At 43.9% G+C, this 13561-nt stretch overlaps 1 protein-coding gene across 1 annotated transcript; it reads left to right on the top strand.

The window, feature by feature from the left end:
• The first annotated feature begins 3000 nt into the window (after positions 1-3000).
• On the top strand, positions 3001-3478 carry LOC115665874 (nuclear transcription factor Y subunit B-4-like). The gene has a single exon (XM_030587695.2). The coding sequence runs from the start codon at positions 3002-3004 to the stop codon at positions 3476-3478; it is 477 nt and encodes a 158-aa protein (XP_030443555.1). The 5' UTR covers position 3001.
• The last annotated feature ends 10083 nt before the right edge of the window (positions 3479-13561 follow it).

A 13561-nucleotide genomic window follows, 5' to 3' on the forward strand; every position in this document is an offset into this window, starting at 1 on the left:
GAAACTTTTTTTGTTTGGACTTGTCATTGGATAGAATTCGGATAACCACGGATAGGAAATGTTACTTAGTGACTTGAAAGAGAATAGGATTTCTTTTTTGTTTTTTGCTTTTTGGGGTTCCATTGGTAAAGGATCAAGGACCACATTACATTATGTATTGGTCTATCAATAGATAATCTCCTTTAGGGTTTCCAGATTTTTTTCTAGAATTACTTATAAGGGAAAAGTGCCAAAAAAGTCCTAAACCTTTTGCATTAGTGCCAATTTAGTCCTAAACCTTTTTTTGGTGCCAATTCAGTCCTAAACCTTTTGCATTTGTGCCAATTTAGTCCTAAACCTTTTTTTGGTGCCAATTAAGTCCTAAAACTTTTAAATTGGTGCCAATTTAGTCCTAAACTTTTTGTTTTTGTGCCAATTTAGTCCTTCCGGTCAATTTTGACCGGAATTTGCCGATGTGGACGCCTGCCGGCCGGTCACCGGCGCCGACGTGGACAACTTTAATAATATTTTAATATTTTTTTTGAATTTTTTTTTTTTCCTTTTTTTTCTTTTTTTTTCCACTTTTTTTTTTGGTCCCCCCCTCCTTCCTCTGGCCGGTCGCCGGTCCGGCGACCGGCCAGAGGCCGGCGAGCTCGACCTCGCCGGCCACCGGCGAGGGCGGCGGCCTCGCCCGGCGAGGGCTTGAGCCTCGCCGGATCCGGCGAGGTCGGGCCTCGCTGCGGCCTCCGGCGAGGGCTCGAGCCTCGCCATGGTTGGGCGAGGCCCGCCTCACCGGATCCGGCGAGGTCGAGCATCGCCCGACCAAGGCGAGGCTCGAGCCCTCGCCGGAGGCCGCGGCGAGGGCGAGCCTCGCCATGGTCGGGCGAGGCCCGACCTCGCCGGATCCGGCGAGGTCGCCGGGCGAGGCTCGACCTCGCCAGATCCGGCGAGGTCGGGCCTCGCCCGACCATGGCGAGGCTCGCCCTCGCCGCGGCCTCCGGTGAGGGCTCGAGCTTCGCCATGGTCGGGCGAGGCCCGACCTCGCCGGATGCGAGGTCGAGCCGGCGCTCGACCAAGGCGAGGCTAGCCCTCGTCGGGCGAGGCCGCCGCCCTCGCCAGTGGCCGGCGAGGTCAGGCTCGCCGGCCTCTGGCCTCTGGCCGGTCGCCGGACCGGCGACCGGCCAGAGGAAAGGGGGGGACAAAAAAAAAAGTGGAAAAAAAAATAAAAAAGGAAAAAAAAATAAAAATATTATTAAAGTTGTCCACGTCGGCTCCACGTCGGCACCGGTGACCGGCCGCCGGCCGGCAGGCGTCCACGTCGGCAAATTCCGATCAAAATTGACCGGAAGGACTAAATTGGCACAAAAACAAAAGGTTTAGGACTGAATTGGCACCAATTTAAAAGGTTTAGGACTTAATTGGCACCAAAAAAAGGTTTAGGACTAAATTGGCACTAATGTAAAAGGTTTAGGACTTTTTTGGCACTTTTCCCTTACTTATAATGTAAATAAATTTCTTAATCAGAATACGTATCTGCTTTTGAGTACCCTCATCTGTTATACTAGTTATCACTTCAAATTTGTATAAAGTTCAATTGTTAACTAAAGCAATTGTTTCATCATTAAAGTTTTGCCTTGCTGAGCTGCCATTAATAATTTAATTCCTCTTTTGGTGGATTTTTAGTCTTCCTTTTTTATATCACTAATTGGTTTCTCATCTTGGTTTATTTTAGGAAAAATACCATCAAAAACCCCAAATTATGCCACTTGTGATAAATTTACCCTGAACTTTTTTTTGTGATACGAAAAACTCCAAACTATGCCACTTGTGACAAATTTACGCTGAACTTTTTTTTGTGATACGAAAAATCCCAAACTATGTCACTTGTAATACATTTACCCCACAATACTTTGACCCATGGGCATTTTCGTCTTTTTTCTTTTTCTGTTTTTTTTTTCCTTTTTTTTTTTCTTTTCTTCTCTTTTCCCTCCGCCGGCCATGGCGGAGGGAAGCCGGCGAGGGCGGCCCTCGCTGGCGCTGGGGTTGGGTGAGGGCTGCCTTCGCCGGCGTCGGGCAAGCTGCCCTCGCCGGTGTCGGGCGAGGGCTACCCTCGCTTGGGTGGGTGAGGGCAGCCCTCAACCGACGCTGGCGAGGGTCGCCCTCGCCTGAGTCGGGCAAGGGTTGCCCTCGCCAGAGTCGGGCGAGCGTTGGGCGAGGGTCGCCCTCGCCGGCGTCGGGCGAGGGTTGCCCTCGCTAGATCCGGTGAGGGCTGCCCTCGCCCGCCCAGGCGAGGGCGACCCTTGTCTGACGCCAGCAAGGGTCGCCCTTGCCGGATCCGGCGAAGGCATCCTTTGCCCAACCCCAGCGCCGGCGAGGGCCGCCCTTGCCGGCTTCCCTCTGCCGGCCATGGAGGAGGGAAAAGAGAAGAAAAGAAAAAAAAAGGAAAAAAAACAGAAAAAGGAAAAAGACGAAAATAGCCATGGTCAAAGTATTGTGGGGTAAATGTGTCAAAAGTGGCATAATTTGGGTTTTTTCGTGTCATAAAAAAAAGTTCAGGGTAAATTTGTCACAAGTGACATAGTTTGGGATTTTTGGTGATATTTTCCCTTTATTTTATTACCATGAACTGCTTTGTCCTAGGTATCCTTTCTTTTATTAAAATTTCAATTCGGATAATATAGTACAAGTTGAAATAGCTTAATAGCATATGTATAATCCTAAAATCTCTTCTTCGTAAATGGTTATTTGCACAGATTAAGATTATTAAAGAAACAAAGAAAAGTAAAGTAAAGACTCAGCCTTTCCTTAGTCCTGTTATATTCTTATGTGCCCTCAACTTTTGTTTGCCAAAAACAAAAAGTTGAGGACCCAGATGGCGAAAGAAAAGAGAACTAGTCCATACATTATATCTATGTTGTCTGGGTGATATACACTTGCATGCGGCTTATACGCATACGGGGATGTATATATAGACTCCGAGCTTGGCGATTCGCCATATCCAACTCTCTGGAAGGAGCTGAGAATGGTTGATGAGCAAGAGAGATTACTACCAATCGCGAACGTGGGCCGTATAATGAAGCAAATCCTGCCGCCGAGCGCCAAGATCTCCAAGGAAGCCAAGCAGACAATCCAAGAGTGCGCGACGGAGTTCATAAGCTTCGTGACGGGCGAGGCATCAGACAGGTGTCACAAGGAGAATCGTAAGACGGTGAACGGGGACGACATCTGTTGGGCTCTGAGCAATCTAGGGTTTGACAACTATGCTGAGGCAATGGCCAGGTACTTGCACAAATATAGGGAGTATGACAGAGAGACAAATAGGAACAACTGCAAAAATCAAACCCTAGCTACTACAAGTGGAGACAATAAGGATGATGAGGAGCTACACTTCAGAATTGAAGAGCGACAAGTAAGGCAAGTTGAAACCCACCAAAGTCTTGCTCCTTTAGAGTTCCAATTCATTGACAAGGGCAAGAGTTCCACATCTGAGCCAGCTTGAAGGTGATACTTCTTTCTTTTCCCAGAATCACATATGAAGAAGATGATGAATGTACACAAGCTGAAAACAAAGATTACCCAACATTGATTTGACCAGACTACTTGAGTTTGATTGTGGGTACTGAGAGTTTTTCCTTCAAAAGGTAACTCTGGATTCTCTAGACATCAAATGTAACCTCATGTACTTTGAGAACTTTTAATGAAGTTTTAGAAATTTTCTTTTTCTCCATTTCTTCAAATTTGTGCTGAAATGATATGGTTAACATCGGTGGAGTTTTATTAGGCATGTTTTTTTAGGGATATGGAGAACTATGGAAGAATAAAATAAAACTCTATGATCTCTCATTCTTCCAAGTGTTTTGCAGTGATATTCATAGTAGAAGATTTGTAGTGTAAGTTTGAAAGAGCTATTTCACATGTAGATCTTTTTTGATCTTACTTCATTTTACCTTCCTGGAAAGCTGTAAATTGAAATTACAGCGAACAGAATGAAAACATCTGCGATGATAAAGGTCACAGCTTGCATGAACTATAACAACATACAAATCTTCAAGGGAATGGTTAAAACAAAAAAAAAAATGAGGGAAGATTCTTAATTGGATATATAGTAGAGTCATCAGAATAATTATTGAGCAAGATTTTTAATACAATTAAGGGTAAATTTCAGGGTTTTTTCATGCTTGTCAATGGATTCAGGTTGAGGTAGTTTTAATTTAGTAAATTTTTCTGAAGGCCTGACTACATGTGTTGGGAAAAACAATAAAAACAGATTGAATCATGTAATGTTCTCCGGGTGTATTACGGTGACACTACAAATTTTACTGAACGCTTCTCGTTAAAATGTTTGAGCAACACGGTTGAGAAGTTTGATCATGGTGCCACATTCAATTTTGGCTCTTTCACATGCCTCATTTAGTATAGCGTCAATACCTTGTTAATGTATTTCTGTGTAAACTATATGTGGAATTACTAGATTTCACTATGATTAGATCACAATATTGCGCGTGAAAGCACTATTGTTCCGTCAATTAGAAGTGGATAAACACCATGTTTTAAACGAAATTCTATTATTAGTCAAGGTCCATTAACAAATGCAGAAGTGTGAGAAACCAACAAGAGTGCAAATGTCACCACCTGATCTCATTTATTATTGCCAACACATTTATTTTGGGTAAGAAAAACAAAATATTTCGTTTGCATGACTGAGTGATAGCTGTAGATCTCTCTCTCATCGAAGCGACATGGACCTGAACAGGTCCTTAAAAGGCTCAATTTCGAATAATGTCTAGACCTCAAGATCTTCGAGATGTAAAAACTTTCAGAGGGTATTTCTTTTCCCTGGAAACACAAATATATAGGGGGAATTAGAAGTACAAATCGTGCTAGCACTGGTAATAAAAATAAGGAACATATTTGTGGAGCTCGCCTTATAAAAGGGACCCCACTCTTATGTACACACATCAAGACTAGGGTAAAGATTATGCTACTGGTGCTGGCCCGCTGGGAACTGAGTGGACAACATGGTGAGGTGTTCAAGTCTTGCGGCCTATGAGAGTTCTCCGACATCGTACAAGGTTTAGGGTTTCCTAGAAACAGGGACCACGATTTCGTGGCTTTACACACCGTGGTTTTCGTGAATATCCAATCAAATCTCGACCATGTGTGCGCTTATCTTTAGGGCATCTGGATTGGTACTTCTTTAATGAAACAGGGGTTATTACTCTTATGGTAAAAGTTACATCTTTGACAGGAATGTTTCGGCAAAGCTTTCGAGGGACCACCACTCTCTCTCCTCAAACACGTGTCAATGATTCTAGACATATCTTTTCCATATGTATTAAAAAATGCACTTGCTTTAATAGGTTATTTTCGCTTAGACAGATCTTTTTGATATATAATACAGATGTATTTCCTTTAATCAGTTGCTTTCACCTAAATACAGGATTACGATAGAGCTTATGTATTTTTTGTCACTTTCCACTTGACAACTTGAGCAATTTTATTAGAATTTATGTCCGATTAGTCAGTCATTATGTGTGTAGATTGTCATTATTTACCGTTCTTCTATTCTATATGGGCGATAATTATCCCTCTATCTTTCCAATTTGCACTTGAGGAGTTGCTGATGCATGTCTATTATCGCCTTAATACGGGATTATAATTGGCCTTATATGCTTGTAACCTTCCTCTAAATAACAACTTGGGTGTTTAGGCAGAGATTTGTAAAGGGTTGAAATTTAAATGAAAACACTGAGCTTTACCCGATGCTAAAGATTTGTTAAATCAATTAGGGCGCAAGTTATGCTATTCATTTCATGATTATTATATTTAGAAAATCAGTGTAAAAAAGTTCTAGAGGGGTTTAACTTGTCATCTTAAAAGTTTTCTTATGTATTTGGAAGAGTTAGAATATGTTGTAGCAGCTACAATGTAACTCATGCATAATTTGCTTGTGCGTTAAAACTCCAACATGTGAAAAATGAATGAAACAGCTCCAGAATGTAATAGGTTTAAGGTGCTGCAACTTATTGCATGAGGTGTCGGTCAACTACCCAGGAAAGAGGATGAAATCCTCTACTCGGCCACATGGTGTCTCTTGAGACGGAATGGAAGCACAAATGGGGTAGAAAATCTCCATCCAGCAAAAGATGGTGACACTATACAAGATAATCTCATTATCTACGTTTATGATTGGGAAACTCACCTTAAAAAGATGAATTTTGGATAAATGAAATACCACAATGACCTCATGGACTGATAAGACACAAGCCTAAGTCCAAGTGGATGGCCCAACTATTGAATTGTTATGGTTAATTAGTGGTACAAGAAATCGAATGTGTGTTGTGCGCATAATCAATGTACAAACATGTTTTCTAGCAAAAAAAAAAAAAAAACATACAAACATGTGATCTTAACAATCAAGTCACCCCATGGTAGTACCTCGGTAATCTAAGGATCATTGCTTCGTTAAAGTCGGGAATATGTAGGATCCCTACATCGCTTAAACCTTTCTCCAGAATAAGAAAACCATGAACATTGTTTGTGTATTGAGACCATGGCTTTGAGCGGAGAAAGAAAAAATAAAATGTATATGACATAACAAAAACCATAAATGATCGACACGAAAAAATCAATTCTCAAAAATGCACTCAAGTGTACAGTCGCTCACACACAAAATTCTAGAGAAAACTCTCTTAATTATTAACATATGTCTCGAGTTTGTGCCTCTGAACGAAATCCCATCAAAACAAAATTTGTCGAAGTCCGGTCCGTATTGTAGGAACCTTGATTCGTACTCTGACTAAGGTAAAAGCAAAACAGGGGAAACCCTTGTTGGATTAGGAGTCTTCGGCCTAAATTGAATTCCAATCCAACTAGGGCTTTGCATTAGAATTTTATTCGGACTTTCTTATTCCCACATCAGAGCTTTATTTCCAGTTTGAGTAAGTTTCTTGGTTTGAGTCCGCTAAACGGGGTTTCTTAGATCGAAATATACATAACTACATAAAATGTAGGTGTTGGTTTTTGCCCATTAGAGAGCAAATGAGCTTTTGGCAGTAATAATCAATTGTGCAATGTGCTTGTGAATTACCTCCTGAAGAAGTTGCAAGTGTTTTGAAACCAATGAATCTTGTGGTAATACTTTTGAATGCCTTTATAAGATTGAAAAATTGTTTCATAAGGTATTATAAGGGCTAAACATTATGTGACTTAGTGGATGTAATTGGAGGTTGAAAAATAGTGAAAGTGTTTAAGTGACTCCGAGTGTGGTTGTAATGTTTGTTGTATCGCTTGATTTATAGTAGAATTTTGTATTGCTCTCCCCATGTAGTAGGTTGCATTAACAGAACTACGTAAATCTAGTGTTTGATGATTTGCTTATTCCGTTTAATTTATTGTTTGACTGGTTTTTTTTTTTGCAACTATTGGTATTAGAGCCAAGCTCAGTTAACTTGAAGCGAATTCATGGCAATAGAAGAAGGAAAAATGAAAAATGAAAAATGAAATATTTGATGGAAATGATTTTTATTTGTGGAAGATATAGATTGAAGATTATATCTATAACAAAGGAATATGCACTTTGCCCTATCTAGGAACAAGCTAGAGTTGATGTAGCAAGTTGAATGGGTTTGTTGAATAGATTGGTATCCGATGTTATTTGACTGACATTGGCTCGTGATGTTGTGTTTAATGTCACGCCCCGGACCCTAACGGGTTGGCGACACCCCTCGAGGGCCGTATCGAACGCGACGTCCCAGGACGCGTCACCGACCCAACGAAATACCCACATGAATACGCAAGTGGAAGCGAAATATAACAACCCAGACAATAGACAATGACAGAGGGATAATAACAACATAAAATAATAATTTCAAAGCAATGGAAAACAGTCACTTACAACATTCGGCCAGACAATCAGACATTAGGCTCCTAGGGTTAACATCCACCATTATCATAAAAAAGGGACAGGTGTTAAGGTAGACTAGTTGGTTACACAAAAGGGGCTCTACCTAAAGCTTCTAAGCCCAGTACCCAAACACTCCTATGGCGCCTAATCTGAATCAGACCCTGAAGACTCCGACTTCGTGTCAGAGTTGATCTTGATTGGCTCTTCCTCGTTACCCGGCTCCTCCTCGGGCTCGGGCACCATGGGCTCTGGCACAGGCTCGGGCTCTTCTTTGGGTTCGGACTCCTCAAATTCCTTTTCGAGCTTGAGATCTGCAGGCGCTACAGGTTCTGGTACGGGCTCGGGTTCGGGACCAGGGTTCTCTGGGGGATCTTTGGGGTCCAAAATCTCACCATCAGGAGCATACACGTCCCCGGGCTCCCAATCCACGGCATCCTCGTTGCTGTGTTGCTGTCCCTCAAAACCCCGGATTGGGCCAACTAACTCCAACCCGTCACGATAAAACCAGGCCAAGTAAATGTGACGCTGCAAGTCGTCTAGGCCTACGTCTACCCAAACCGTAGTGAGGTGCCTAATATAAGTCTGATGTGGACCTACTGGATACTCGGTCTCCTTATGCACCGTATGCATAGGGACCCCAAAACGCCAAGGTGGCGGCATGATCAAGGTCAGGGTCGAGGATCTAAAATGGTTTGCATTACAGCAATAAGAATAAATCTCAATAAGTAGATAACCTAAACCCCACCTTGGCCAATGCGTATCCAGACGAGTCCCAACATGCAATTAGCAATCGACATAATAGAATTCTCATGCACACTTACCTCGCCTCAAATCACACGCCAACTCCGCGCATTAGCCAAATCACAATAATGCAATAATAGCTCAAGAACATAACATAAACACTTGAGCGCCATAACCACGTACATTCACCCAATTCAACCAAACACATTTCGCATGCGAGTCTAATCGACTAACCACGACCCGCGTTAACACGCCTCAGGTCCAGCCCTCCGATCAATCCGGGCTTAATTCCGCGTAACCATGCCTTTGGACATTTCTCTCGACCCGCGTAACCATGCCTCAAGTCATTTCTTGCCTTTCTAGCCACACCCGCGTAACCACGCCTCAGGTTGGCAGCCCTCCGATCAATCCGGGCTTAGTCCCGCGTAACTACGCCTCGGGACATTTCTCTCGACCAGTGTAACCACGCCTCAGGTCATTTCTTGCCTTTCTAGCCACACCCGCGTAACTACGCCTCAGGTTGGCAGCCCTCTGATCAATCCGGGCTTAGTCCTGCGTGACCACGCCTCAGGACATTCCTCATGCACATACGCCACACACAATTCGTCAATACCAATCTAACACGTCATATTATTCAAATTCAAGTTATGCTCACCACATTAGCCTACCAACCCGACCTTCAAGTCGGCCACATTCAAGCATCGATTTTCCCCACAAATGCCACGACCACCCGGTCATAGAACCCATCTCAATCAATCACTAATTTAGCCACCAAAAATCACCACCACATAATCCATAAATCAATCACATTCAATTAACTAATCCATACCTAACTTAGTCACTAAACCAACACTCATCAACCCCTAAACAAGTCTAATAATACCCAAATTACTAAGTAGGGATTAGGAGGTCACTTACCTAGGTTTTGGCCCAAGAAAAATTGGCAAGGGGCCAAAATGGCCCAGTGGAACAACGGCGGGCTTGGTGTGGCACAGGTGCAACGGGCAAGGTGGCCGGCCAGGCTCGGCGCAGCCCTCGACCACGGCCCGGGGCTCTCGGCCACGGCCAGGCGAGCGGCTAGGCACGCGGGCGAGCGGCTGGGCACGGCTGGGGCAACGGCCAGGCGAGCTCGGCCACGGCCTGGGCAGCGGGCTAGGCGACACGGCCGGCAAGGGCACTGGCTGGAACGGCTCGGCCACGGCCTGGGGCAGCGGCCAGGCAAACGGGCGACGGCTTGGGCGAGCTGGGCGACACGGTTGCCGAGCTGGACGAGTGGCCGACGGCGACGGCGAGTTGGCCGAGCGTGCGGCCGGCAAGCTGGGGCGGTGGAGGACTCGGCCAGAACAAGGGACGACAAGGAGGCAGCCGCGTTGTCGCTGGAGCAGCAGGGACGACGGAAGCCTAGGGGGGGAAGCTAGGGTGGTGGCGGCGAGCAGGTGGGGGCAACGACGACCAGAACGGCGGCGTGCGGCGATCGCGGGCGGGGCGAACAGAGGAGTCGGGCAAACAGGGGAAGGGGAGGAGAGGGGGTGTTGCGGCGGGGATAGAGCGGCCGGCGGTGGCGCGATGGGACTGCAGGCGCCTGGGCGAAGCTGGGCTGGCTAGCGGACGGCGGTCCTGGCGGCGACGGGATGAGTGAGCAGCCGAGCAGCGAGCTGGGCGGCGAGACTCGCGGCGGCGAGCTGCTGGGCGAGCTAGTGGCGACGGCGACGCCCGAACTGTGACGCACTGTGGTCAGGCGGACGGCCGGCGAGCTGCAGCTGGGTGAGCGGCGGTCGGGCAGAAGGGAAGCAGGAGCAGCGGCGAAGGGGAAAGGAGGAAGAAGAAGAAAGAAGGAAGAAGAAAGAAAAAGAAAGAAAGAGAAGAGAAAGAAGGAGAGAGGGGGGGGGGGGGGGAGTTCGTTTGCATGGGGCAGAGGGGAGGGGACGTGCGTAGGGGGGGAGGGGATGTGACCACGGGAGAGAGAGAGAGAGAGAGAGAGAGAGAGAGAGAGAGAGAGAGAGAGAGAGAGAGAGAGAGAGAGAGAGAGAGAGAGAGAGAGAGAGAGAGAGAGAGAGAGAGAGAGGGGAAAGTCAACCTAATCGAGTGCGATCTAACGGTCCACGTTCAAATTTGAAGTCGATCCAATGGTCCACGAAAAACTCAAATTATAAATTAAGAAATAGCCTAGAAGACACTAAATAAAATACACTAAGAGGGAGATCTACTAGTCAAAATCCGCACCCGGTCCAAATTTCACTTTTCATCAATTCCGGACAATATCGACGCTGGCCACAATAATATCGACACCGTCCAATTAAATTCGTCACGGAACTCCGAGAAATTCGACACCAAAGTTCGGGTTCTAAATAACGGCCAAATTCGATCGACTGCGATTTTAGTGAAATCTCAAATTTAAAAATAACCCGAGAGTGATCAGTTCTGGGCGAGATTTAACTATAAGCGCATAAATGAAATACACGTTTTATAAATTCCAAAAATGGGTCAAAATTCGGAATGTCACATTTAACATTTTTGAAAGGAGACTACCGTAGGATTGATGAATGCCCTGTCAAACATGTAGAACAAGCCACTTGCAATCAACAAACTCTACTTGATACAAAATCTGTTTCACTTAGAGATGGCTGAAGGAGTGTCGGTTGCTAAGCATATCAATGAATTCAATGTAGTCGTTAGCTAATCGAGTTCAAGTGAGATTAACTTGGTAATGAGATACGTGCTTTGATTCTATTACGATAGTGTCTCGAATAGCGATGATTATTACTTAGGAAACAACATTGAGTACAATATTGTGGGCGTTGATGATGTTAGAATCCATATACACGATGGTAGCGTGAGAACATTGATTAGAGTGAGGCATGTTACGGAATCGAAAAAAACCCGATTTCTTTAAGTGCCATAGATTTAGTTGGGTGTTGATAGACTTTCGAAGTTAGAGTTTTCAAGGTCTTTCGAGGTGTCATCCCAATAACGAGAGGAATCAAGTAAAGTGACTTGCATAGCTTCGAAAGGAGATGCCAGATTTCGCCAAGGAGAAGTCACGTATAGTGAAAAATTCGTCTTCTGTCTGGATTAGACAAAGCCTTCCAGTTTGGACATTGACATGAAAGACATTGTTCCGACGGGCTGGGGTGAATCTAGCTAGAATTTCCCATCAAGTGAGCCTCCAGGGCCTTCCTGTCTACGAACTTGTAAGGTGCCCTTCAATCCACTAGAAGGACAATGCATTTACGCCAACAATATACCATGGGGCATGATCACTTGAACTCAAAAAGGGAGGATGCAGGGAAGAGATAAAGGCTCAAACAAGGAGCTCAACCTCAACGTCAGGTAAAACTTACTGGACCTCGGAAGCCCAAAAACCAAAGAATTTGGTATGGAGGAGGCCAGTAGAAGATTCGGTACCTAAAAGAGAGAAGAAAAAGGTCCAGAGGTCACACGACTCACACCTAGTGAAAAGAAAAACATTACATTTGGATCGTTGCCACTTGTGAAATAAACATGGTTCAAGCCATTTCAAATGTAATGTTTGAAAGCTGAATTACAAGTGCCTTGCTACGTTAGATTTCCGGCATTTGGGTGAATGTTTTTAAAAAGTTAGGGCACTCAAGTGATCAATTGAAAGTTATGTCACTTCGGTGGAGATCCTAGGTCATCCAGCAAAGTGCTGCGCTCCTCGCTGCAGTCGTGATCTTGAGTTTGCGGTTTCATCGGTGGGCCTGCAATGCAATTCACGAATACGTATGGTGACTTAAGAAATGGGGAAATGGGGAGTAGAGAACACACCCACGCGAGTGAAGAAAGGAGGGGAGGGCCAATAAAAGGTTCCTCTTTGGTCGCATGGGGATGTTCTTCTTTGGCTTTTGCTTCTTGGATTTTGCTTCATGGCTTCGCTGTTCTCTCCACTAAATTTTTCCTTTGATTCCCACAGGCCATTATGGACCACCTCACTCTTCAAAGATGTCTCCTTTCTTGTGCGGTGCTAATGTGATCAGTTTACCACTCTACTTTGCCCTTACCGAGCGGCAACACCAGCCGAAGACCCCCACCGACGGTCCTTGCTCGTCCACCGTAGCAACCATCACAGCCTCCTTCCGCGCCAAACCGCCACCGGTCCGATTTGGAATCAAATACTCAAATTAGGTAATTATTCGATACCAATATGATCCAAATATTTTGTTACTTAATTTGTGCTTATCAGTATCAAACTTGAATATTTTGAGCGATAGTCATATGTCGATTAGGATAATTTTCCTAATTCGGAACCACACATGATTTTTAATTCGAATCTATAAGCCTTTAGATAGAATTATTGATCGCGTGCTTCTACAATTGATATCTTGATCTTTAAGTCCTAAGATTATGATATCGATTTTATTTGTGAAAAATCTTAAGTTAATTGGATAATGTTTCCAAATTTTAATATAATGGATGTTATCTTTCGTGGTTTGAATATATGTCTATCTTTTGTTTACTTATCTAAAAATACAAAAAAAAGATTGCATGTTAGATTAGGGTAAGATTTTGAGATAACATAACATATTTAGGTAATATTGCAGGTTATGATATATTTTAGAATAAATTAGAATGGATTCTAAATAGAATTTTCCCTAATAAATTATAATTGGTTTTTCTAGATAATCTTGCATGTTTAGGGGACTTTAGATAAGATTTCCTTGATAAGTTAGGATGGTGATAGCTAGGTTGCCTATTAGATAGATTCTGGAAGATTATGATAAGTTTCCGATTTATATTAGGATTTGACTTAGTTTATTTCGTAGTTTAAATTAGATAATATCATATTATAGGTAGTTGATTTTTAGTAATTTCTGATTTCAAATTTTAATAAAGATACCAAAAATATCATATGCATGTTGCATGTTAGGTGCATTTAATTAAGATTGCATGACATATAAGATAGTCTTTATTTCAAGA

This window comes from Syzygium oleosum, unplaced genomic scaffold (assembly GCF_021117445.2).
Source record: "Syzygium oleosum isolate NSW1041296 unplaced genomic scaffold, Sole_v2.1 Sole_v2.03, whole genome shotgun sequence".
In the NCBI taxonomy this organism is placed as follows: domain Eukaryota; kingdom Viridiplantae; phylum Streptophyta; class Magnoliopsida; order Myrtales; family Myrtaceae; genus Syzygium; species Syzygium oleosum.